Source organism: Motacilla alba, chromosome 17 (genome assembly GCF_015832195.1).
Source record: "Motacilla alba alba isolate MOTALB_02 chromosome 17, Motacilla_alba_V1.0_pri, whole genome shotgun sequence".
NCBI lineage: Eukaryota > Metazoa > Chordata > Aves > Passeriformes > Motacillidae > Motacilla > Motacilla alba.
Window position 1 is genome coordinate 5,549,177 of NC_052032.1, and position 24,951 is coordinate 5,574,127.

General features: G+C 47.3%; 2 protein-coding genes across 4 annotated transcripts; one reads left to right on the plus strand and one right to left on the minus strand.

The window, feature by feature from the left end:
* Nucleotides 1-1,682: 1,682 nt before the first annotated feature.
* CIZ1 (CDKN1A interacting zinc finger protein 1) lies at nucleotides 1,683-20,823 on the plus strand. Of its 3 annotated transcripts, none has more exons than XM_038156513.1 (17): nucleotides 1,683-1,818; nucleotides 2,132-2,265; nucleotides 4,143-4,258; nucleotides 6,704-6,870; nucleotides 7,855-7,990; nucleotides 8,898-8,958; nucleotides 11,765-11,844; nucleotides 12,183-12,262; nucleotides 13,201-13,383; nucleotides 13,709-13,839; nucleotides 14,254-14,338; nucleotides 14,918-15,031; nucleotides 15,360-15,539; nucleotides 16,136-16,205; nucleotides 17,288-17,409; nucleotides 20,090-20,300; nucleotides 20,385-20,823. In XM_038156513.1, exons 2-17 carry the CDS (start codon nucleotides 2,159-2,161, stop codon nucleotides 20,678-20,680), a joined length of 2,139 nt encoding a protein of 712 aa, XP_038012441.1. In that variant the 5' UTR covers nucleotides 1,683-1,818; nucleotides 2,132-2,158; the 3' UTR covers nucleotides 20,681-20,823. The 3 variants fall into 3 exon arrangements, with proteins under 3 accessions (XP_038012441.1, XP_038012443.1, XP_038012440.1); XM_038156515.1 differs by having other exon boundaries at nucleotides 20,090-20,289; XM_038156512.1 differs by lacking the exon at nucleotides 1,683-1,818 and having other exon boundaries at nucleotides 1,848-2,265; nucleotides 20,090-20,823.
* Nucleotides 20,761-23,669, minus strand: BBLN (bublin coiled coil protein). The gene is made up of 2 exons (XM_038156516.1): nucleotides 23,512-23,669; nucleotides 20,761-22,268 (listed from the first exon to the last, which is right to left on the minus strand). The coding sequence occupies exons 1-2, from the start codon at nucleotides 23,597-23,599 to the stop codon at nucleotides 22,075-22,077; spliced, it is 282 nt and encodes a 93-aa protein (XP_038012444.1). The 5' UTR covers nucleotides 23,600-23,669; the 3' UTR covers nucleotides 20,761-22,074.
* Nucleotides 23,670-24,951: the final 1,282 nt, after the last annotated feature.

Here is a 24,951-nt window from a genome sequence, read left to right on the forward strand (position 1 = left end):
CTGCATCTGGAGCTTTCTCTTCTGCATTCAATGAAACCCTCTCTGGTAGGTGTGATGTTCACATTTGGACATTAAGGCATGTCTGAAATCAGTCTTTGGGTTGTAGGTTGATGGAGCAGCACGTCTTTCTTTGCTTCCTATAGCCATAGTCCTGTCTTGTGTTGTGCAGGCACAGGACTAAATCCATGTCCAGATTTGTGTTCAAGGCAGTAGACCTATGGACTATTAATAAATTCCAAAATGTTGTTTATTTAATGATTTGTATGTAGGGCCTCAGAGAGAAAAGCCCAGTCTATGAGGGGAGCTTCTGGACCACGTCAGAATATAAAATCTAACAGTGAAGAAACTTAGTTACTTGCATGTTTCATTAGTATGGCGTTCGTAGATTTCCAAAGGTAACATACAAAGAATTACTTACAAGAGCTTTAGTTGTAGAATTAAGAACAGAGGACATCAATTTCAGATTTACATTTATCTATACAACCTGAATTCTGCCTTTCCCAGGTCTGGCTTAATTTACATACTGGGATTGTGGGATTAACCCTCACCCCCACTGCTGCAAGCCAGCCAGGCCAGTGGCTGCTCTAACAGCACCATTAAGGAGCAGAGGATGGACTATGCAAAATGATTTTTAAAAGACTCCATGAATGCTTTTTGCTCCATGTGTGTGTTGCCTAGGATGACATTTATGTTTTCATGCCTAACAGGAAAGCATTTTCTCTGTGTGCAGACAGCCATAAAGGGCTCTGGACATGAACAGAGCCCATCATTGATTAATATGGATGGTCATCTCCAAATTGATGATTGTAAAATCAGGATGGTATAAAAAGGACCAAAGGAAAAATCAACATATGCTGCTGCATTTAAATTATTAATTATAATTGTATATCACCAGTAACTGTCTCTGTTCAGTTTACAGTGCTTTCAGGTAAAAATCAATTCCAAGGACTTTATAAATCAAGTAGTCTTTACTGGCATGAACAAAAAAACTATAAAGTAAATTATTTCAGGATGGATTCTCTGGAATAGCAAGGATCAGAAATGCATCTTGATCCTTCTGAGGTTTAGCATAAGAAGAAATGATAGTCACAGTATATTTTCATAGAGAGCCTGTGTGTACTGAAAGCGCTTAAAATTATTTTGTTATGGAAAACAGGCCGCGCAGGAAAGGTTTTGCTGCAAACTCACCCCCTGCCAAAAAAACCGAAACCAACCAACCAACCAAACAACAAAAAAAGGGGTATGGACCTGAGAGAGAAGTCATCTCAGTCTACAGCATAAAGCAATATTGCAAAAGTCCCTGTTTATTTTCTTCCAGGTTTAATAGGCTTGCCAACATGTGACCACAGCAAATGGCCAGAGGCTGCTTTAGTTTTTTCCATCTTCTCGGTGAGATAGTTACCAAAGATTCCCCTGGACTATTAAAAAAAAAAAAGAAAAACACACCAAAAAACAAAGAGCAGAAAGCCCACGCTGTTGGATGCCATCTGCTGCTCCTGTGCGGCAGTTTATTCCATTCCCTGCCCAGCCCTGGGCAGATGGTGGCCATTCCCTCCCAGCCCTCTCGAGGGACAGGGAACCTTAATGCCGCCTCTGCGCGGGGAATGAGGGATAGAGGTGCTGCGGGCTGGGGCGACCTGAGAGAAGGCTCCGGGGGTGATCCCCAGCCCCGCGGGGGCGGCCTTGTCCTGCAGCCCTGCCCAAGGAGCTGCCTCCCGCCTGGGCTGGGCCGGGGAGCGGGGCCGGGCAGGTGCTTGTTGTCCCCGGCGGGAAGATGGAGGCGGCGGGCGGGGAGCGGTGATCGCCGCGGGCTATGCCGTGAGTGTCGGCGGGGCGAGGAGGCGAAGGGACGGGAAGCGGCTGCGGCTCCCGGCGCGGCCCCGCCGCGGGGAGCGGGACGGGCTGCGGGCGCCGCGGGCAGGGGAGGGTTTTGGGAGGTGGGGTTTGGAAACCTCTTCCACAGGCTGCCGCTTGCGATGACCCCGGGGGGAAGGAGGAGGCGGCAGGGGGGGATCGGCTCAGTGAATGAATGGGCGGCAGCGGCGGCGGCTCCTCTGCTCAATGGCTGCTGGGCTGATACGCGCCAGCCCCGCAGCCGGTGCCTCCCTCGCCCTCCCGTATTTTGTCTCAGGCTCGCCTCGCTCGGGGCTCCCCAGACATGTTCAACCAGCAGCAGTTCCAGCAGCAGCTGCTGCAGCTCCAGCACCTCCTCCAGCAGCAGCAGCAGCAGCACCATCACCACCCTCCGGCGCAGCAGGGAGGCCGGTAAGCGCCGCTACGCGAGGCCGGGGATCCGGGGCCTGTCCCGGGGGACCGCTCTCCTCCGCTTCCCTGCGCTCCGTCCGTCCTCGCCGGTGCGGGGCTGCCCTCCCCTGGTGGGGAAGGCGACAAAGGGAGGCGGGCGGGGGTTGGGGGGCGCGGGCCTCGATCGGGGCAGAGCCCGGAGGCACCGAGGGGGCCGGGGGTGTGGGAGGCAGGGCGGCGGCCCCTGTGGGGTCTTGCCGTGACCCCTCGGCGCTCCGGGAATCCCTGTCCGCCGTCCGGGGCCGGAGTCCCCGAGAGCCCGTGGCTGACCTGGGCAGTCCGTGTAGGAGCGGTGGGTGGGTGGATGCTCCGAGCCGAGCGTCGCCCCTCAGGGCGGGCAGGGCAGCCGGGGCTCGGGGAAAACGCCTTCTCCTGCAGAAACACAGCACTCAGCAGAGCCACCCTCAGCAGACACGAGCACTTCATTGTTTTATTGTTGAACTTGAACTGTTTATTTATTTGCTTTCTCTGGCTGGGTCTGCTGGTGTGGGTGCGATGATTAAACTTATTTCTGCAGTGGCACCAGAGCTAGGGCTGTGGCTGAGCACGGTGGGGCAGGGAGGGGATGAAGAAAATTGTGTTTTGTTTGTGAAAGGAGAAAGAACATTTGCCAGAAAATAACCACGGTTTTCCTAAAAAAAGGCAAGACGTGAATCAACTTAAATAGGAGCAGTTGTCTCCGATGAGCTGAGACTTGTAGAACCAGCACAAATTCTCCAAAATAATGCATTTATTTGCAGTTCCTGTTATCTTTAAACCCTTATTCTTTGCAAATTCAAAGTAATAGGATGTGAATTTAGGAAGAAATTTAATTTGTTATTTGAGGAATTATTGTATTACTTTATCCTTATAAGGCATTTGTCTCTGAGGTAAGCGTGGGAAATTTTCTGTTTTACTAGAAATATGAACCTGCAAATCTTTTTACCATTTTTATATGTTTTATGCTATAAAAAAAGCTGCACTTAAAATGCCAGTAAGGGGCTGACTGCTAGATAGCACGGCTGCATCTTACACCTTTAAAAGTATGGATTTTGCGGTATAAATATCTCTGCTCAGAGAGTGGAACAATCTAGAGCAGCAAATGTGAAGATGAGCTGCTGTGAATTCTGTTAAAAGAGGTTGGGTTTTTTTGTCAGGGTGGATATTTCGATCCGTGTTTGTACCTCTCTTCAGCTCTGACAGATTCAGCTGTGTCAGCAGCGTGCATAGAGGTGGGCCTGACCTTGCAATCGCCTGAAGAAGTGCCTGCCAGTTGCCTCAGACTTTTCTCTCACGTCTGCTCCACCCTCCTTAGAACGGGAGAGTTCTTCCCTGCTGCTTCTTCCTCCTCGTGTTTTAAATATGAAGGCCGTGCTTTATTTTTCCATCTGGTTCTTGCAGTTAGGGGGCACCATTGACAGTTCTGACCTGTCTGGCTCCATGTGGGAGGTGTTGATTTTGGGAAAACGAGCTCTAAGCTACTGCGAAAACTCCCTGGTTTTTAGAACTTTTTTGTTATCGTGTTAAATGTAGCTGCTGATCTAGATCACTCATTTCTCCTGACGGGTGCTGCATAATTCTGTAGAACCGCAGTCAGCTCCTGGGCTTTTTTTATGCTGCTTGGGAGGCTCTATGTGGGCTTGGTGCTAAGGAGTTGTCTCTGACCTCAAATTCTTTGATAGACAATCTGTCAGCTTTGGAAATTCCAGGAGAGTGGAGGAAAGAGGATACATTGCCAGTGCATGGTGTCTTTTCATGCATGTATATCAGCCTTTCAGCTCTTTGCCCCTCTATTTTATGCCTGGAATGGAAGGGTACAGTTTTTATTGGGTTCTCATGATTGATGCCTTCTTTTCCAGGGGTTTGCCGCCACCGCAGCAGCAACAGATGCTGAGCTTACGGGCAGCAAATCAGCCATCGCTGCTCAGTGCCAATCCTATGCTTCAGCGGGCCTTACTCATGCAGCAGATGCAAGGTACTGTCGTTATGGGAAACGCTTACTTACTGGAGTTATTTAATCATCCTCTTGGACTGAAACCATACCATGGCTATTTCCTGCTGAACCAGTGCAGTTCTTGTACTTGGCAGTTCTGTTTGTTGTCTTCTTTTTTTTTTTTCCTCCCATCTTCTCTTTAAATTAGTCCATAGTCCTCAGAACAGAGGTTCTTCAGTTGTTGAAAATCACATGTGCCCAGCTGTTCACAACTGGGAATAGCACTAGGAGGTATCAGGTTACATACTAAATACATGCCTTCCCTTTTAGCCATGATGGAGCAAGTATTTTTTCATCAATATATTTAGATCAGATACTGAGATTTTGATTATTTGTTTGTCTTTCTTGGTTACAAGGTTAAGGCCATTTATTTAATTATCTGTTACATACACGCTAACCTTGTTTGCAGTAGATTCTTGTCTTTGTCCAAAGTTAGTGCAGTACAAACAAATACAGTATATTAAGGTAGAAGATGGCTTGGGTGTCAACTGTATTGTGAAATTTTGATTCCCTAAAGTGACTGTAATTTCTATGGTGGGCAGTATCTCTGTCTTTCCATTGTGTTTCCACAAGTGGATTTTCATTTTCTTTTTGTGTTTTCAAAACAGCTTCATGAAGCTGCTTTAATAATAGAATTACTAATGTAAAGATAATAGGAATAAAGATATGTTTTTATTTTTTGCTCATGTCTTAACCTGACAGTTCTTTTCAACACGGAAAATCAGTACCTGGGATAGTTTTCAAGTGCCTATTTAGATTAATGCCTGCAATTTCTACCTTGCCTGTGAATCATGTCCAGATGTGAAGACAAAAGATTTATTCTGCATGTCGTTAACTCTCCTTTTGTTCTCTCTTGGCCATTTAACGAGAGGGCTCTCTAGTGACTCCAGTGGCTCTCCACAGATCTCTCTCAGGTTGTAGGGAAAGTGACAGTGAGAAAGGACAAGCCATGCTCTTATGATTGGTGTACATATATTGTTGTCAGGAAAAATTGTGACTCCAGCCTTCAGTCAGTCATGCTCCTTCTAGATATGTTTGCAGTCAGCTGATGTTTTCCCCTGAATGTTTTATTGAGGAGTTGTATTTAAATAGTGTGCCAAGGGCTTGGGGCTAATTAGATAGAGCAGGATAAGATATGTTAATGAACACTTTACATGCACTTTGTCTTGGTGTTGCTTCTCTTCACCTCTCCATGGAGTTGTAACTTCTCTCAATCACCTGCCTCAGGTAGCCACAGGTAACATGGAATATGGTTGCCAATGTCCATGTGGCCCTTTTTAGTGATATGAATTTTTTGGCCATTCAGGTTTGGGTTACATGTAAGAATATCTGATGCTGTGCCATTTCTGTCCCTGGGAAGCATCAGCATAAATAATTCATTGGCTATGTGTGGCTTCAGCAGTGGGAATAGGAAAAGATAAATACTTGAGATTGAAACAGATGTGTGGTTCTTTAAATGTGTCAAACCGAGAGCAGAAGATGATTTCTTTTGTTAGATATTTTTTTTTAATATAGCTATGCCCTTTTACAGTAAGGGATTATATATGGGACATAATAATAGATTAGATTGCTTTTGAAGACAAACACAGGGAGTTCTTCCTATTGTGTTGCAGGCTTTTAAGAGTGTAGCTTGGTTTTTCAGGTGCCTGTTTCCAAACTTTGCTGCCCTGTTCTGACAGCTGCTAAAAGGCTGGAGTATGCACTAATTCAAGTGAGAGAGAAAAAATGACAATTTAAGTCCAGGTTCCCTGAATGATGGATGGTTTCTGAGGGTATAGCTGAGGCATCTGGGCACCTCCATTCCCTCACACCTGAAATGGGGATGACAAGGACTGTCTTCAGAAAAAATTTTTGACACTTGGTTAATAGTCTGTGGATGCTGAAGTGTTCAGAAAGCAGAGCATTATAATTGGAAATGGCAGAGTCTCAAGTGTCAGAGTTGAGGTTGACATGTTGAGCTTGCATGACAACCGGGTGGCAGAGAGGACTGTGGGACTTTTTCTTTTAAAGTTCGGTGTTGTTTTCAATAAAATGCTGTTTGGCTTGTTTTAAAAGCTATGGTGTGGGCAGTCAGCTACACAAATGTGGGGTGAATTTTCCTTTTTTCACAGAGAGTTTTGTAAAATGAGACCTTGTTTGTTGCAAATACGAGCGCTAATGTGCTCAGATCAAATAATTGCTCTAATGATCTTTGCCTGGAGTGACAATTATAATTAAATAGCCTGATCCATAGTAATGGTTGCTATCACATCAAATCATTCTGTGTGCTGAAGAGGGTAGAGCACAGAGCACCTGTGCAGTGCCCAGTGAAGGACAGGGTCATGTGTAGAGGAGCCCTTCCCCTCTACCTGCTGCTTGTTCAGGTGGAAGATTTTCTGTCCCCTTTGCACAGCACAGGGTGGTGAAACGCTGTGTTTGCATTTATAGGAAACCTGCGTGGATTTAACATGACAGCGCCAGCACTGCAGCAGTTCTTCCCTCAGGCTACAAGACATTCCCTCCTGGGACCACCACCTGTTGGGGTCTCCTTAAAGCCAACTCGGCTGGGCTTCCCCAGCCTCCCATTCCAGCGGCAGAACCGGACCTTTCGCAAGGTGGGACTGTGGTTTGCAACTGCTGGGGAGCTTTGTGCTCCTTTTACACTTGCAGTTGTTGAGTGTATAGTAGGCGGAGTACAAAGGAGAAGGGAGAGAGCCTTACAAAGAAAATAATGTTTTGCACCATGCTGCTGACACACAAGTGCAGAAGTCATTCCATCCCAAAGGCTTTTGTGGTCCATATTTACATTTACGATGCAAACGTTTCTTGTCATTACTTGCCCAGGAGAGAGAATTCTCCATGATAAAACTGTTTAAACCTAGGATATGAAAGGAGCCTTTAGAGGTATCAGCTTAAAAGTAATTACCACAGAAGAAATTCTGGCTAAGTGCTTCACTGTTCCAAAGCAGTTTGTTGTTCCCAAACAACTTGCTCCTACTATGGACACTCTGCCTCTTTGGGCTGTTCTCCCACCTTTTAAGATCAGACTCATACTTGTCTTTGTGGATTTTGTAAAATCTACAATTCTTGTTTTGTGAAAAGCTTTCTCACTTTCCATAATTAAGATTGTTTTGTATCCTGGAAATGGTTCTTGGGTTGACTGATACTTGCCTCCTCTTAGATTAGCTTTGGCATATTTCATCCCATTCTGTCAAAAAGATGTGGTGGATAGGGTAAACTCGCACTCCTGGACTGTCCTCCAGAGTGAAAAGAAGGGGAATTACTTTAGACTATCCTTTTCCCTGCCCATGCACCTCTTGCCAGAGTTCCTCTAGCATGATCCTACCCTCTGCAAGCTGCTGGATTTCCTACAGCTGCTGCTTAAAGCACTGGGGACATGTCCTGGCTGCCTGTGGAACTGAAATACCCTGCTCTCTTTGAGCATGTAAGCTTGCCTTGGGCGGGGCAGTACATTGTGAGCCATCTATTCCTTTCCATTATCACTGGAATTCCTGTTCCTGCCCCACAGTAAAACTCTGGTGCTTTAGGCAATGTGTTTTAAGGACTAAGAGATGGCAGTGACTCTCTGCCCATTGCAGGACTTCCAGAGGGTTCCTGACAGGAAGCGGGAACTAGATCCTGGTTCTTCATCTCAGACACAAGGTGATGAGAAAATGGAAATTCCAGAGGGAATGCAAGCAGGGTCAGAGCAGAACAATTCCTCACCATCTGCAGGTAAGGGGAAACCTGTAGTGAAACAACTGCTTGCAAATATGATAAACATCTCTTGATTAGTCCTGCAGCAAAAACTGGAGATGATTTTAGGCTTAATCAGCTATGTTTCTTTCTAATTGTAAGTACTTAAACTGCTCGTGATAGCCCTCTGCTATGTGCTTCATGTACCACTTTTACCTGATTTTTTTTTTTTATGAGCCTACTCCATTTCTCTTGCATGGATGTCTCTCAGAAGTCCCTTTTGACACTGAGCTCTGTTTAAGATGAGGGGGAAAAAAGAAAACTGGTCTGAAATTAAAGCTTTCACATTGCCTTACCCATGCTGAAGTCAACATCTCATGCAGCCAAACACATCAAGCACAACCAGTTACAATCAGCTAAGAAAAACATGAGTTAAAAGTCCTGGTGCCCCACTTGTCAAAACAGAAACTGCTGGCACTGAGTATCTTCATGTCAGGCACAACACAGATGTGAGAATGTCATTTCTCACTGAAGAGTGCACGATTTAAAACTGCAGGCTTTGATGAGGTTGTGACCAGGGAATATGCAGCAGTGAAAACTGTCTTATTGCCTGGTTGCTGTCAGGTAGATGTGCCACCTTGGCTCATATTAATGTTCCCATGATCATGGCTCTTGTCACTTAGGTACAGGACTGAGACCCATTTAGTAGATATGAACATAGATTTCTTGTTTTGTTCAACACCTCACACAGTGACATTGCAATAAAGCTCAAATATTTGAGGTCATTATCTAACCTTGTCAGAGCAGCTCATAAATTCAGAATAAGCAAGTATTTAGTACTATTTGCTCTAACAGAGCCTCGTTGGCATTTGCCATTCAGATATGGAACACGCTCAAAGTGGCATGGTCTGTTTTGCTAAGGAAGTCTCCTTCTGTGTTCCTGCAGAGCCAAGAACTCCAGCAGAGTCTGTGTTGAACACTGAGCCTGCAGCAAAAAGACTGAAGAGGTATTTATTGAATGGGGTATTGAGATAGTTATTGAGTTTGGAATTGTTGTCTAATTTTTATTTTCTGATAATTAGGGCTGTATACTCTATTGGCCTGATGTCTAGCATGTAAGAGGTATTTCAGATGCTTGTGAACAGTTTGCTTCAGAAAATCTTGTGGTGCTTGCTGAGATACTGGGTGTTGTGGGGTCTGCTAGGGAGAGAATGAAAAATGAGCGATGCAGCTCCTCTAGATGTGCAACAAAGCTGAGTTTGGCCGTGTATTCTTCTGCCAGGATCCCTGTAAGAAGCATAAAGGTTCTTTTCTATTTTGGTGTATTTCTCTAAGTTTCTTCCCTAAATGTCAAAAAAGTGAAATGAGCAGAAAGGGGAAGAAAGCCTTGGAATATATTAGGCTACAGTAGATGTACAAGAGGGTAGTTTATTTTGAGAAATTATAAAGGAAAGGGAATCAATACTCCAGTATCCAAGCCTGTATCCATGAGCGTTGAGTTCTGTATCCCTTCTGCAAAGGTTGCCTTGCCAGTGTCTCTGTCTGTTGGGTAAAAATAGACAAAGGCAATCCTATTATCCCCCAGGGATGTGCGGCAGGCTGGCCTTGGCAGGCCCATCCCGGCTCTCCCGGCCTCCCGAGGGTGCGGCAGGGACAGGCAGGGCTGCATTGCCATCTAGTGGGAAGGCACCTCGCGGAGTTCCCGCTGCCATCTGCACCGGGCTGCTTCTCTCCCAGAACTGTCACCCTTGGCTGGTGTGGAGGGAGAAGAGGAAGGAGTGAATACAGATTTCTGTAGGCACTGACTTGAGAATTCTCCAGCATATGTTAACGAGGATGAGTCAGGACTCCTGGGTCCTCTTACCTTCCCTGACAGGCATTCGCCGCCTGCTTTTGGACAAGTTTCCTCACCTCGCTGTTTCCCATCTGTAGATTACAGATTAATGGATAGCTTTAGGGGGAATATTCCAGGATTACATTATCAAGGTAATATCCAAACATCAAAGTAAAACGTTAAAGAGTGGTAAATATTGTGTGCTCAGGGAACGTCGTGAGTTATGGACTCTGATTAGCAAGAAAGTGAATAAATTCAATTAAAGCTAGGTCGAATACGTTTGAGTGCATGCTTTGTTAATCTGTTTGCCAAAGCTAATTTAATTTTAATTACATTAATATTTAGTAGGGTATTAATCAAAGTCCTGTTACATGCACTGAAAACAAGAATCAAATCTGAGGAATGACAGCTCTCACTGCAGCAAGCCAGCTATTAGGAAAATTCTTTTCTAAGCTGCAGTTAGGGACTGCCAGATTTGATGCATATATTATGGCTGGTATTTACCTAGAATAGATTATTCCTTAGCTTCTTTTTGAAGTGTTTCTAGTGTCTTCCAATGAACAGATGAAGGATCTGTGGAAAAAAAAATAGTTTACTGTTCTCATACTGCCCTTCACAAATGAGAAGGGCATTCTCCCCATCTATGTCATAAAATTGTGTTTCATGCTTCATTGTTCCATTTCCCTTTAGCCAGAAATACCAGCCTCCTTCTTCATTTCAGGTTTTTCCCACTTCTGCCTTTGCTCCTATGTACCATCTGTACACCTGGAACAACATCCTCATTCCAGTGCAGAAAGCACTCATCATCTTCAAATCCTCCTTGAACACCCACTTCTAGCATGGCATGACAAGTATCCATAGAATACCATTTCCTCTTTAAATCATGCTCGTGGTGGCTTTTGCTCCCTTAGATCGCTCCTTGGGTTTGCAGATCAGGCTGCAAACCCTCACCCTGGGTGCTGGCACCATCTGTATGTGGTACCATTAGCGTTGAGCCTGCTGGCAGCACCTGACAAACAATGTTAATGCCAGTCACTCTTGTTTAATTCGTGTTTGCAGTGCCCAAACCCTGCTGCATATTTATAGCCGTGTAACCCAGTTCCGTTATCACGTATCAATCCGATAAATTATGCGCCGAGCGTGCGTTCGGATAACGGGACGCGGTACCTGCGCTATCGGCTGTCCTGCTTGTGCAGAAGGTGCTGCTCCCTCTTGGCAGAAGGACACCAGCAGGTGGGAATTTGAGCCGCCCTCAGAGCAGACAGTCGAGTCATGGTGGAAAGTTAGTCCTGACAGAAAAATGGGGGATGTAGAAAGAGACTGCAGAGAACACTTTGTGCCCTCTGGAAGTCAGACATTTATTCTCAGTAGTCCCCTCAGGAGCACTTTTCTCCTTAGCAGATCACCAAAAGCAAGGCCCTTTTGATTTGCATCTTGTGGAGTTTCACTTCCCCCACAAGCAGAGCTGTAGGAACTCTGAAATGAAACACGACTGGTATGAATAGAACAGGCAGCTGTGGTGAAATCCCTGTAAAGGCACAATGGAGAACTCCTTCAGTGCTAATAGGTCTCTTCTCTCATGTACAGAGCAGCCAGGAGCACTGTCCAGGTGTTGCAATTTCCCTACAGGTCACCAGTCACAACAGGAGAGAGCTCTCAGAGCTCTTACTGAGAATATTTCTTGTATGAACTCAATTCCCTTCAGGCTTCCTGCAGGAGAGGGCAGCTAACCAAAAAATCAGTTGTAGCTTTCTTGTCCAGATTACTGCTGTTTCTGAATCCATTCTAGAACACCCACTCTACATTATTTTATTTATTTCTGCCAAATTCTTTCCTGAAATAGCACTTCCAGTAGCTTATTGATTTGGGAGTTTGGTGGAGAGTGTGGTAGGTTAGACCCCAGCCTGTGCCTTGGTGTGTGTTTTGAAACTCTTGTCTGTAACATGGCAATTAAGGTGCTTTTCTTGATATCCTTGAAGTGGGACTGGCGAGTCTGCATTAGAGGATGCCACAGACAGCAAGAAAGTAGGAGTCTCATGCACCCATGTCCAAGCTGATGGTGAGTTGCTGAACCCTGTGATTGGAACTTTTAGGACGCTCCTTACTGGAACTGAACCTGTAGGTTCCATGGGTCTACAGAAATGTTCTTCCCCTAGTTGTACAGGATGGGGAAAGGAGGATAAAATCTAGGAACCAAATACAAACTATGCTCCTAATATCTGTTACCTGCCAAAGGCAAATGATTGGATGTTTCTGTCTTAAGGAGAAAGGTTTGTGAACTGGCTTATGGCCAACAGTGCTGTGAGGAAAGCTCCCTGACTTCACTCACCTGCTGCTCTGTTTTTCCTGTTATTGCTGTTTTGATTTAAGACTGCTAAAAGGACTCTCCCTTCTTAGGTACAGACAATGCAAAGGAGTACACAGCTGAAGATCTCTCCAGAGAGAGGAAATTCTCTGAGGAACCGAAGGCTCCTGAGGTGAGCAGACACCGCTCCATGCAGGGGTGGTGCAGAACATACAACCTCCCCCTCCATCCTGGAGAAGCCCGTTGCCACTGGGAACCAGCTGGCACCCACGTCTGGAGCTCTGTCTCCTGCTGTAAGCTGTTGTCCCTGGCAATAAGGCATAATATGTCTGCAATTAGTGCACAGTCTGCTCTGACTTGCTGCTTTTGTACCTCTGCTGGCCTGTTCCTTACCTACTGCTGCCTGTGGATGGGGCATTGATTAAGATTTTTGTATTTAGCTGGAAAGATGGAAAGCTGAATTGAAAGAGTTACTTAAAACTCTATGTGTGGAGGGCCATAGCTAAATACATCTTTCATACTGCTAAAGAGCAAGTGTCAAAAGATTCAGGTGGTGTTAAAAGCTGCAACCTGAGAGTCTTTTGCATGAAATACGTGGCCCCCATGCTGGATGTTAAATCAGGACCTCAGGCTGTGTAAAGCTGTGAGCAGACAAAGATTTAACCTCAGGTGGGAATCAGACTTGCCAGTCTTCCATAATTGGAGACATTTATTGATGTGATCAAATGTGTCATCCTGCCCATGTCTGAGTTCCTGACTCCATCAGGTGTTGTGCTGAGTAGGCTTTATTTTTGCTGTGGAGAAACACGAGCTGATTGTGTCCCTTAGCAACAATTGTTTGCGGCTCCAGTCCCCAGAGACTGGATCATACAATGGCTGCAGAGGCTGCAGAAACAACCATCTGTGCTAATAGGGCTGGTGCTGTGACACAGGGCTCGCTGATTTAGCAGCTTTGGGAGGAGTGTGTATGAGACTCCTGATCAGCCTCCTGTGAGTTCAAGCTTAAGTGCATTTTCCTAAAGGGTAAAGAGCTTAAGTGACATACAAAAACAGGTGTGATTTTTATTCTACTGAGGGATTGAACTTAATGTTGACTACTTCTTTTGACAGGTGTTGAGCTCTGGAGGTTCACTGAAAGTGACTATTCAGCAGAGCAGTGAGAGCAGAGCTATCAGTACAACAGCTCTGAAACCAGGGCACTGGGCCTGCGACGTGGGCACAGCTGATCCCAACCCGGAATCAGTCCTTAAATTCTACTGTTACATCTGCAAGACCAATTGCTGCAGTCAGCAGGTAAAAATGCACAGGTCTGACAGGGATCCAGGTGGTTAAGAGATGGGAATTAGATGGCTGATCTCTTGTTAGCAAGGGCTCATGTTTTAGGAACAAGGAACATAAGAAAAGATGACAAGTATGCAGATAAAATAAACCTCTCCTGAGAGCTGGCAAGCAACCTGCTAGAGAGAGAATGTGGGCGGATCCACAGGCAGCCATGCTCTTAAGCTTTTATATTTCATTGTTAAATAGCAGTCAAAAGAAAGGAAAGCATAGCTCATACTTATTATTTTCTGTGTTTTGGATACATTTAAAAGGATTTTTCTCCTAACCTCTCTTTCAGAATTTCCAATCCCACATGGCTGGAATTCAGCACCAGCAGCGACTTGGGGAGATTCAGCACATGAGCAATGTTTGTTTTGTTTCACTACTGCCCATGGTGAAACAGCAGAAGGTGCTAGCAGGAAAAGATGGGTAAGTGTTGGTCTGCAGTAGAAAATTCAATCTGACTGTGGCCCTACGTGGGTTCTAAAATTTTTCACTGCACCAGAGTGCCTCTCAGTTTAAGGTAAGGTACAAACCCCCTCTGGTTTCAAGGGCCTTAATCTCCTTCAGGCAACTTTCTATCTTGCTGAAGGATACCAGAATTGAATTTGACCTGTGTAGTTTTTAATACAGTAGATTAAGTAGGAGACCTGTTTTATCTGGTGCATTTCTGTCAGCACAAGCTAAAGCAACCTGTGAGTGAGTGAGAAGTAGAGAAGATAAATTTGAGCCTGTAAAGATAGGAATTGTGAAGAAAACAATGCCAGGGACAGATTGCTCCCTGCAGTATTCCATGGGGAATGAAAAAGGTGTGACTTACAGCTCTATCTGTTGTCACTTCAGGGAGACCCAGCAGCGGTGGTGTAACACGTGTCAGGTGCATTTCACAGGGGACCTCATCAAACATCGCAGGACCCAGGAGCACAAGGTAACAGCCATAGCCTGGACTTCATTTTGCACTGACCTTTTGTCTGGGGATTAAATGGAAGCGTGTAGCACCTCCTGCTCCCCAAGCAGCAAAGGAGAAGTGACTGACGTGGAGGGGTGCACATTAAGTTCTGCCAGTAACTCCCTCCACAAGGGCACTGCAGTGCTACCTCCTGCCTCTGGCATTGTTGGAGCTCCCAGTTGTTATGATGTGTCAGTATGGCCTGAGGCACCTCTAGTCTGTAAGTCTTGACTTTTCTTAAGAAATATGGCTTATCATACTCACCCAGTTGAGTGGAGGAGTTGGTGGGCAGCCTTCTTTAAGCTAAACTTCATGCAGGCCAGCATATTTATTTACTTTTAGGGAAGAAGTGACAGAACACCTTTTTTAAGACACCCTTATTTTGCTCTGCATATTTTTCATCTTTTTGGTGGATAAGAGTTAGGGAGCCCTTTCTGCTGAAAAGACTATTTTCTTTGGGGTCTCCCAGGATGCAGGGCTGACTTTGTTTCAAGATTCATCTACATTCCTCCAAAGCAGTGCTTCTTGTGACTTACAGAATTGTCCCTCTTTCCTTAGCTGGCCAAGCGCTCGCTTCGTCCTTTCTGCACTGTCTGCAGCCGCCACTTCAAGACCCCTCGCAAGTTTGTGGAGCATATGAAGTCCCCTGAGCACAAGCAGAAAGCCAAAGAGGTAATACTGCCTGTGTGGAGAGCTGTGCAGGTCTGGAGGCAGCTATACTGCAGAATAACTTTCTGCTTTCCTGACTACTGTGGGGCTGAAAGGAAGATGTGCAGCTCTTCCAACCCTGTTTTTAATTTTCATCTTTTGCTGAACTTCAGCTGTTAGTTGTTGCATGAAAAAGGGAGAAGGTGTTGGATGTGTCGAGAAGTAAGAGAGCTTTATGCCCCTCTTGAAGTCCCTTCTGCTCATCACATGCAATCTGTCCTGAATCTGGGCTCTTCCTTGGTTAAATGGCGAGTGCAAAGTTGATCTGATCTTTCTTTTCTGTACCTTACAGGTTAGGCTAGGAGAGAAGGAACTGGGGAGCCCAGAAGATTCAGAGGAGTTGATCACTGTGGATGCTGTTGGCTGTTTTGAAGATGATGATGAGGAAGAGGAGGAGGAGGAGGGAGGAGCTGGTGAGGAGGAAGACCATGATGTAGTGCTGATGGAGAATGAGGATTCTGCTGCCAAGCAGGTATGCTGTGCAACAGAAGAAGGAATGACCTATCTGAGAATCTGCTGTTGGATCCTATGACTTAGGCTGGTTGAGCTCAGGCTTTCAAGAGTCTGCTCAGTCTTGCACAGCAGTAGGGTGGGACTCAAGGGTTCTTTGAGGGCACAGGGTGATGCAGAAGGGAATCAGGCTCTATGTGTGGGATACATGAAGGTGTTCCTGCTGGGCTGTACAGCTTCTGCTGTCTTCAGATATTAACCTTGTTGAGGAGCACAAAGCAGCATTGACATAGTCTCTTTGAACAGCCCAGCAGTAGCTGGGTCTGATAGCAAATGTGTAGAGGTTTGTCTTAACAAATACATTCCCAGTAGAGAGCAGTTACCAAGAAGGAGGTACATGGCTAAGCTCCTTCAGGCTTGGAGTGCAAGGGGTGATTTTAGCCCTTGTAATGAAGTAGTCTGCTGACATTGGGGTTTGTATCTGCCCCTGATCAAAGGCTGTGCAACTCTGTCTCTGGTATGTGAATCCTCTGTTTTGCTCCCAAGCTTACTAGAAAAATGCAAGAGCCTGACAATTGCCATAGATACAGTAGGCACTAATGTTCTTTCGGTTTCCAGACTGGGCTGAAGGAAGTGTCTTTGGAGGATTACGAAGGAAGTGAGAAGTATTGTCCAGACACAGCCTATGGTAAGCAAGCAGAGTTAAGCACAAAGGGCCACAGAGCCTTCTCTGGCCACATGCTGTATCTGTAGGAGAGGATGGTCTCTACCTACTGTAATAATGACTTCTTGGGCCGTGGTGCTCCAGCATCTGCATTGGACTGGTGCAGGTCACTGCTGCCTGGAGAAGAACCTCTCCTGAAAGCAGGATGTTTCTTTATTACTGTGTGATAAAACATGAGGATGTGATTGATGTTTGTCAACTGCCTTTTGCTTTGAAGAAGGATGAGAGCCAGATACATTTCTAAGGTAGGACATGGCAGGGCAGGAGTACTGAAGAAAGTAGGTAGCAAATGAGGGATGCTCTGGAAAGATGGTGTCGGAAAGCATATTGATTGGAATGCTTTTCAACAGAAATGCAGCTTGCAGAGAGATACTGAGCATCAGTGACAGTATCAGACACTCTGCTAGACCCAAACTGTGCATGTTTCCTCCGCTTCAGAACCCCCACGCTGTACCGAGCAGTTCCTCAGCCGTGCTGCTGGCCTGGTGGGCAGTGGTTCCTCCAGATGGCTGTGTCTGGTCCCCACCCTGTAAGCGACTGACTTCAAACCCCTAACGGCCACTCGTGTTTGAGGAGGGCAGCTCTGCAGAGGCTGTTTTGTGCCCAAGGAGAGCTCTGTTTACACGAATCTTCCATATCGCTGTAACCTTCCACTATCGTGTGGCAGATGGAATAATGATTCATGCTGTGAATGTTCTCTGCGTGTTCCTCTTGCGCGCCTGCTGTCTTCTGCTTGGTTTGATCCCATTACATTAGATCACATGTTCTCTGTAGTTTTCCATTGTATTCTTTTCTCCCTTTTTCCCCCCTTAACGCTCTGTGTAGTTTCTTTGCTCTGGCAGCCAGATTTCTCTCTGAATATCAACCACGGCCATTCCATGGTAAGACGAGATATTCAGCAAGTCATCTTGCAAATCCCTGATTAACAGAAGCAAAGCTTTCCACCTCTCCTTCTTTACTCCCATCCCCCTTCTCTTTAACATGCTTTCATTATTTGAGTTCCATTCAATGTGATCTGTGATTTCCCTTCCCCTCCCGTTTCGCAGGCCTGGATTTTCTGGTCCCCGTCGCAGGTTACCTCTGCAGGCTGTGTCACAAATTCTACCATAGCGACTCCGCTGCCCGGCTCGCACACTGCAAGTCCCTGATGCATTTTGAGAACTTTCAGGTTAGACCCTTTGGCGATTGCATGGCCTGGCATTTGTTTCCCCCGTGCGTGTCTCTCCAGTGAATCCACCACGTTAGCTGTCTTGTCTCCAGCTCATTTCCATCATCCTTGGTGTCCATTATGCTGTAGCTTTCTCCTGGTGTGCTCTGTCTTTGTCTCCCTTGGCCCTTGTAGATCTAAAACCAGTTAAGTCCTGCTTCCCAGCTACTGCTGCTGTCATCTTTTTGCCTGTTTCTGGCTGGGAATCTTCCTCAGAGTGTCCGCTCTGTTTGCTGAACCTGTGGAGTCTGTCATTTAGTCTAGGCCTCTTCTCTGTTAGATTACAGGTTGGTCAAGGTGGGATTGAGCAGGAGAGTGAGGCTGTTCCTTGTAAAGAAAGCTGGTGCATACGCATCTCCAGGTGTGCTACTGCAAGAACAGCTCCTTTAGCCAAATGTGTGGGTGTGATTCATCCAGGAAGAGGCCTGGTAAAATCAGATACCTTAGAAATCTGAAAATTTAACATTACAGACTCTTTATGTGATAGAATCTACAAACTGGTGAGAGTCCATTTGTCCCCAGGGTCAGCCTGCAAGAGGAAGTCTGTCTGTCTATCTGTCTGTCTCTGTCTGCTGCCCTTTCCTAGAAACTCCTTAGCACAAAGCTCTGCAAACTGATGCTGTTCCTTTGCTTTTCTGGCTCCACCTAAAGAAGCCGTACTGCCCCTTGCTGCTTTCGTATCTAAAGCTTTTCCTACTGGGCTGGCCTGGAATCTGCCTCCATTGTTCTGTCCTTGTTGACTTGCCAGGGGGTAAGGGGCCTGGATTAGTACTTGTGGAGGGTACACAGGACTTGCACTGTTTCTGCCCTATCCCATGACCACTGCCTGGGCCCTCCTGTATGGGAGAGCACTATTCCCTGTCCTTGGCAAGGAGGGAGGCTCCCACATCAACTTGGTCCTCTGCCTGCACCCACAATCTACTCCCAAAAACTGCTGCGCTTCCCTACCACCTTTTTAAACAGTGTTTTAAAAAAACCCCAAACACACATACATACACCCCTAATCCCCAAAACTTCATGGTTTTCTTCTAGTCTTCAGACAGAATAAACTATTTCCAGTCGGCCATCACTGCCTCCAGGAAGGGGTGGAGTGCTTTAGAATTCTGCCAGCACTCAGAGCAGTGGATTTGGAATGGGAGGAGACCACAGCTGTTCCTTCATGGTTGCTCATCCTCTCCCACTCCTGCAGCTAGTCATTTCAGGAATGAAGGAATTGGACTTGCTGTTTTCCTGGCTTGTTTTAGATAGCATAGAGTGAAACTGCAGCAGCAGCCACTTATGTCACTCTTTTGGCCCACTTAGAGCTGAAATCAGCTGCTCCTCAAATGCATGCCAGAATGACCTGGGGAGTTCATGAGAAGAGTCCAGACTTACATGTCTGCAGGCAGATAACTATTATTCTTGGCTGCCTAGGTGCCTTGGGGTTGTCACAATCTGAGTTAAATCACTGCCAGTTGCTGGGGTATTCTCAGCAGAGTAGCTCAGCAGAGGGTTTCAAAGCAGAGAATTGTGTGCTGTTGAGACAATTTACAGCATCACTCTGGACACCAGTTTGCATGCCTGGACGTGCTTAGGTTTGGGTACAGTATGACTCGACTGATCCAATTCCAGTGTGATATGATATTGTTCATATCCCACAATGTGAGGACAGAGGAAGAACAAGCCTGCAGTGATAAACTGAATTACAATATAAAGTTGTCTGTCAGATGTGCTATAATTCCACATTGCAGACTGGTGAAAGGCATTGTGCTCAAAATTGTTTCCTTAAATTGTCAGGTGTAATGCTAGTGCCAGTTCAAAGAACCCTTTAGCAGGCAGCTGAAAGGGACTTGATTATGAAGGGAACTGCTGTGGGAAAGAGTGAACTTCAGTTTGTTCCTGTAAGTCACGATCTCTCTGGGCATTGAAGACTGGGTTTCTGCTATGTGTTAGCTAGCTACAGTGAGTTGTTTTCCCAAATTCCAGTCTAGAACATGCATAGTAGTCATTTTAATCTCTTTACAGACCTCTACTGGTTCATCATGATAGCGAGTGCAAATGAGTCTTTTTATTGATGATATGCTTACCTTTGCTCTGTGGAAAACCCCAGTGACTTGTAACGAGATATAAGGGATATGGTATCACAGCCTTCCTGTCAACACTTACACTGACTGTGCAGATTATATCAACAGAGTGAAGAAATACAAAGCTTTCAGCTTAAGCCTTGCTTTGGCTGATAAACATTAAATCACAGCAGTAGCTGAGGGCTGTGCAGAGCCTCACATTTCCAGGGTATGTGTCCTGGCAGTAGCTGAAGCAGGAGCTGTCACTTGCACTGTTACATCTACGGAGTCCTGAGTCTGACTGACATTAACAGTTGCCAGATCATGATTTCTGTCTCGGGAACCACAGGTCTGCCATGCACTCGCTCAGCATTAAGTAATGCGAGAGGGACTTCAGTTTTTAATACCACTTTTCCTCACAGGAGCTGACCCTTCTCTGTTGAGAGCCTCAGCAGCCAAGCCAGGAGCTGCTGAGATCACTTGTGCCCCTGCCACTCACCACTGTTTTTGTACAGGTGTTCCTGGACCAGCTGCTGCTTGGCTGCAGTGACGGAGCTGAGCTGGGCTTCTCTCTCACGTTGGTTTGTTTGTATTTGCAGAGATACAAGGCAGCAAGGCATCGTGCCACAACTGCCTACCCCGAGGCTCCTTTGCATTCCCAGGGCTCCAGCTCCCAATTGCTGGATGATCCAAAACAGCCTCTTGCTACAACAGCACATACCAGCAAGAAGATGAATGATGATCATGGGATAGATAAGGAGGGCACAGAGCTGTCAGCCCTGCAAGAACAAACTTCAAGGTCTCTGGAGGGTAAGGGTGAGCTGGCCACCTCTAGGCCAGAGGGCAAGAGCCTGGCCAGTGTGACTGACGATGTGTGTGGTATCATGGTTGTAGAAGAAGAAAGCCTACAGGAAGAGAACAAGTCCACTGCCACTAGTGCCGACTGCCCGTTCACTGAGGAGAGCCACACCCTAGGGGAGTCACTGGGATGTGAGGAAGAAGCCAGCACAGCCAGGCAGAGGGCAGGCACAGACGACCACCAGGATCCGGGGAGTGGAGGAGGCTTAGGACAGGAGGCAGCAGATGCAGGCCAGGAGGCAGCAGCAGAGCCTTCCTCCCTCGCCAAAGGTGAGACAGGCAGTCTCACCTCTGCTGGGTGCAGACGCTCTTCCAGGCGCAAACCCAGATAGAGTGGCCTTAAAGGAGAGCCCTTTACATATGATATTTGCTGGAAATGTTTATTTTCTGAGTCTTTTAATAGAGCAAAACCTTCAACTTTACTGCTGTTTTTATTTTAAGAATAAATAAGCCTGGCTTTAGCGTGTCTAATACAGGATAGTGTTGCTTATTACTTGTACAGTTGGGATACAGCAGTTACGTGGAAAGACTGAGGCTTGGATTGTTGAACCTGAAAGAAGATGGTAATGGGATTTCCATAGGGGACAAACTTCACAGAGTGATGGATGCAGACTTAAGAATTCTTTGTAGTTCCTCTCATTTCCTTTCCAGGCAGAGAAAATGTTTATCTCTTGGGAGACTCTGCTGAATTCTGCTTCTCAGAACACTTTCCTTTCTAAGATACACACTGTTGGACAAGCAGTCTTGGACAAGTCCTAAGCTAGGCAAAAACATGCACCTTGGTCCTTTGTTAATACCACAAGGCTTAATCCAATCTGTTCTCATAGTGGAGACTCTCAGGAACAAAGTTTGTTTCAAACTGATTTTAATAAAACAGATTTCTTTTAAATAACCTCTTTAACTTTCCAAAAAACTCCTTTAACTCTACATAAGTAGAACAGTTAGACTTGCTTCAAAAGTGCTGGCTGTAGGACATACTGACAAAATCACAAAGTACAGAGCAGACCTCTCCTGCCTTGTCAGAATGCACAGGGAGGGCTCTGCTCTCTGTTGCTGGTGCTGCAGTGGGGGTAACCAGGCTGCTCTGCCTCTCCACACCTCGGTCCTTAAGGGCAGCTGAAGGAGTGGGGCAGCTCCCAGTTACGATGGTCAGAAACATCACCCTGGTAGCTTGTCTTATCTGCTTGGAACTGAGTGGAAGTGTCCAGTGAGCTGGAACCATGTGCCAGTATTTTGTACATCACAGTTAATGTGACTAAGGGAGAAGGAGCTGCAGCTTCAAGGCAGCAGCTGGCCTAGGCCCTCCTTCTCCAGGGCTGTCATCAGAGTTACACTAAGGGACAAGCCTGGAGTCAGGACAGCCCCTGCCAAGGGGGTAAAGCCATAATACTGCTTGCTTGGATTTAAGGAAAAGAGAGCAGAGATAACTTTTCCACATTGTGAAGAGGGCCTGCCCGCAAACTATCTGCATTGGCTCAGGTTTCCTACAACCAGCTTTAACCAAGTGTGGGGAGCAGAAAGAACCAGCTCTCCTACGCGCACCCTTGTGCTTCTGCACCTGTCTCACAGCTAAAGGAAAACAGAACACGGAGATGAATGGCAGCATACCAACACAGAAAGGAACAAGTAACAGACACGAGGCACCTCTGCTATTCAAGTTTTACAATAAATTGGTGACCAGTAACTGTCCCCTTAGCAACACCAGCTGAGAGTGTGTGGTCAGACTCTAGGCAGGAGGCTGGGATCCCTGCACATCAGCTCCTGTGTTCAGCTCCTTGCTCTGCTGCTGGAACTCCAGCCGGGTCTGGCGGTTGGACTCCAGCAGTTCCTTCAGGCAGACGTGCAGGTGATCATTCTTCTCCTCCAGGTGATCCAAGCAGGAGTTGATCTGGTCCAGCATGGAGTTTATTGCTGCATATTCTAAAAGCAAGGGAAATGAGAGACTGAACAATGTAAGTACAAAGTCACTGCAGTCAGAGGAGGCAGCGAGAGCTCTGGCACAACATGCCCACAGCATTCTGGCTGTGTCTTATTTGCCCCTGGGTGGGTGAACTAAAATGCAACTGAATCCTGCACGTGCTCTGTTCCCTGATCAGATTAGGCCAATGGGAAGCTGGAACACTGGTAACAAGATCTAAGGCAAGGTACCTGGGCAGTCCAAATCCACTGTGGGCACATCTGACAGCCTCAGATCTCACACACAAACAGCCACAAAGACGAGATCACAGCCTCAGCCCACTAGACCAGGAAACAGCAGCAGCCCTTTATGACCAGCACACAAAGCCCAGTTAATTACAAGCTGAACAACCCAATTAGTTAGGATGAAGATCCAATTTAGTGACTTTCTCCATCCAGTGTGTCTCTTAGCTCTACAAAAAATATGAAATACAAATCACTGTGATGATGCAAAGCAGTGAACACACTTGGGGTGTTTCAGGGCAGAAATGACTGTCCTGTAACTGCAGCTAGATCCCAGACATAATTCCTAAAATCACCTGTGTGGGTCACATCTGGGAACAGAATGTTGTGGGAAACAGCAGAACCCAGCTCCACCATTCTCAACAGCAGAGCAGCAAAGTGCTTACTCTGAAAGAATTCCAGTTTTGAGTGACCTCTACATCCACATTACTGCTCTGCTGTCATCCCAGTCTGTATGGGCTGGTTCTAACTGGACAGGGCAGTATCAGAATCGGCATACCCAAGTGCATATCCAGGCACTGCAGAAATGCCCCAAAGTGGAACTCGCCAAGCTATCTGCATTAAATTCCTCTTTTCCATGCATGACTGCTTCTCCCAGATCTGCCCCACGTGATCCACCCTGTGGTTTCGAAACCTGATCACCCTCTTCCCGACATTCGCACCCCGTACACCGACAAAGACACAAAATAATTTTTTCACAGAAAAAAACTCCATCCCAGGGCAACACGTAGGAGCTCGGTGCCCCATGGCTGGGTGGGAATCCAACCCTTCAGCCCCTCAGCCGCACTGCCGCGCAGCGGGTGCATCGCTGGCACTGGGCACCGCTCCCGGCAGAACATCTGGGCACACCTGACCACATCTGGACGCAGCTGCGCTCCGCCCCCCGCAGCCCAGGGGACCAGGCCAGGCCATCCTGCGCCACGGGCCCCCCTCCGGGATGGCGGCCCCGCTGTCCCCCACGCACCTTCCTCCTCGAAGGTGTCCCCGCCCTCGTCGCCCTCGTCGCCGGCGCCGCCGCCCAACACGTGCGGGTCTCCGTTGGGCCCCGACATCCCGCCGCGCCCGCCCGCGCCGCGGCGCCGCCCGCACGGCGCGCCCGTGCACGCGCGGGGCCTCCAGCCAATGGGAGGGCAGGGCGCCTGCGCGTCACGCAGGCCGGCGCTGCGGCGAGCTCTGTGGTTAGCGCGCAGGGCGCGGGGCGCAGGCGCGCGGGCGGGCACGGCGAGCAGCGCTGCGCTGAGGGCGGCCCCGGGGGTCAGCGCCACGTTCCCCGCTCCTCGGGGATTTTTCCCCAACGCGTGCCCAGCGTTAGGCTGTGTTCTTGCCCTCCCCAGGTGTCTTCAGGTCCTCCCGGACTTCCCCGCTTAGGGGCCGCCATCAGCACTAAGCGCTTCTTTCCCAACACAAGTGATGCTCCGTGTGGGTAAATCTGCATTCTGTCCGTGCAGGCCATCCCCTCCCGGCCTGGGCTTTGCTGCTGAACTCCCAGCTCCAGCCCTGTCATCAGCTCTGCCTCGTCCACTAAGCGGCTTGAACCAGCCTCAGGTCACCTTCACACTCCTCTTCCCTAAAGCAACAAGCACGATTCACTTTGCCCTTCCCTGTCTTTGGCCTGGTATCAGCCGCACCTCAGTCACCTTGAGATCTCATCACTGCGCGGTGTTTTCATCCCCGGGAGAGAACACACTGGGATGAAAATAACCCACAATTAGAGCATTGATTCAAGCAGTGCTCCTGAGATCAAGGATTCTGTTATTAACTGGGTATTTGGGACAAAGACAAAAGAAAATGTCATGTCCCCATTACAGCCACCTCTCCATTCTGTGGGTAATAACCCCGCTGCGCTCAGAGTCAGGCTCGCGTTGCACCCCAAATAGGGAAATTGAATATAAGTGTAATGAATGGATGTAACCACATGTCAATAAAACAGATGATGACTTTCAGTGTGGAGATGGGCACTTGCATTGTGGGCACGTCCTGGTCAGAATCCACAGCCCCACTGAATCCCAGAAGGGGTCAGGTTGGAAGGGATCACCGTGGATCATCTGGTCTCACCTTCCTGCTCAGGCAGGGTCACCCCGGAGCGCTCCGCACAGGATTGTGTCCAGACAGTTCTGGAATATCCCCAGTAAGGAAGACTCCATACCCTCTCTGGGCAACCTGTTCAGGGCTCAGTCACTGCACAAGAAAGAAGTTTTTCTTCATGTTCAGGTGGAACTTTCTGTGCATCCGTTCCTGCCCGTTCTCTTGTTCTATTGCTCGGCACCACGGCCTGATCCATTCTGTGGCCCCTCTCTGCAGACACTGCCAGACACCGATGAAATCCCCTCAGCTGCCTTTTCTCGCGGCTGAGCGGGCCCAGCTCCCTCACCCTTTTAACTGATTCTTTTACCCCCACTTTAGG

Coding starts and splice junctions, on each gene's coding strand:
- CIZ1 (XM_038156512.1), top strand. CDS start 2,159: ATGTTCAACCAGCAGCAGTTCCAGCAGCAGCTGCTGCAGCTCCAGCAC. Junction 11,845..12,182: donor CACCCATGTCCAAGCTGATG/GTGAGTTGCTGA, acceptor CTCCCTTCTTAG/GTACAGACAATGCAAAGGAG. Junction 15,540..16,135: donor AGGATTCTGCTGCCAAGCAG/GTATGCTGTGCA, acceptor TTCGGTTTCCAG/ACTGGGCTGAAGGAAGTGTC.
- BBLN (XM_038156516.1), bottom strand. CDS start 23,599: ATGTCGGGGCCCAACGGAGACCCGCACGTGTTGGGCGGCGGCGCCGGC. Junction 22,269..23,511: donor GGACACCTTCGAGGAGGAAG/GTGCGTGGGGGA, acceptor CCTTGCTTTTAG/AATATGCAGCAATAAACTCC.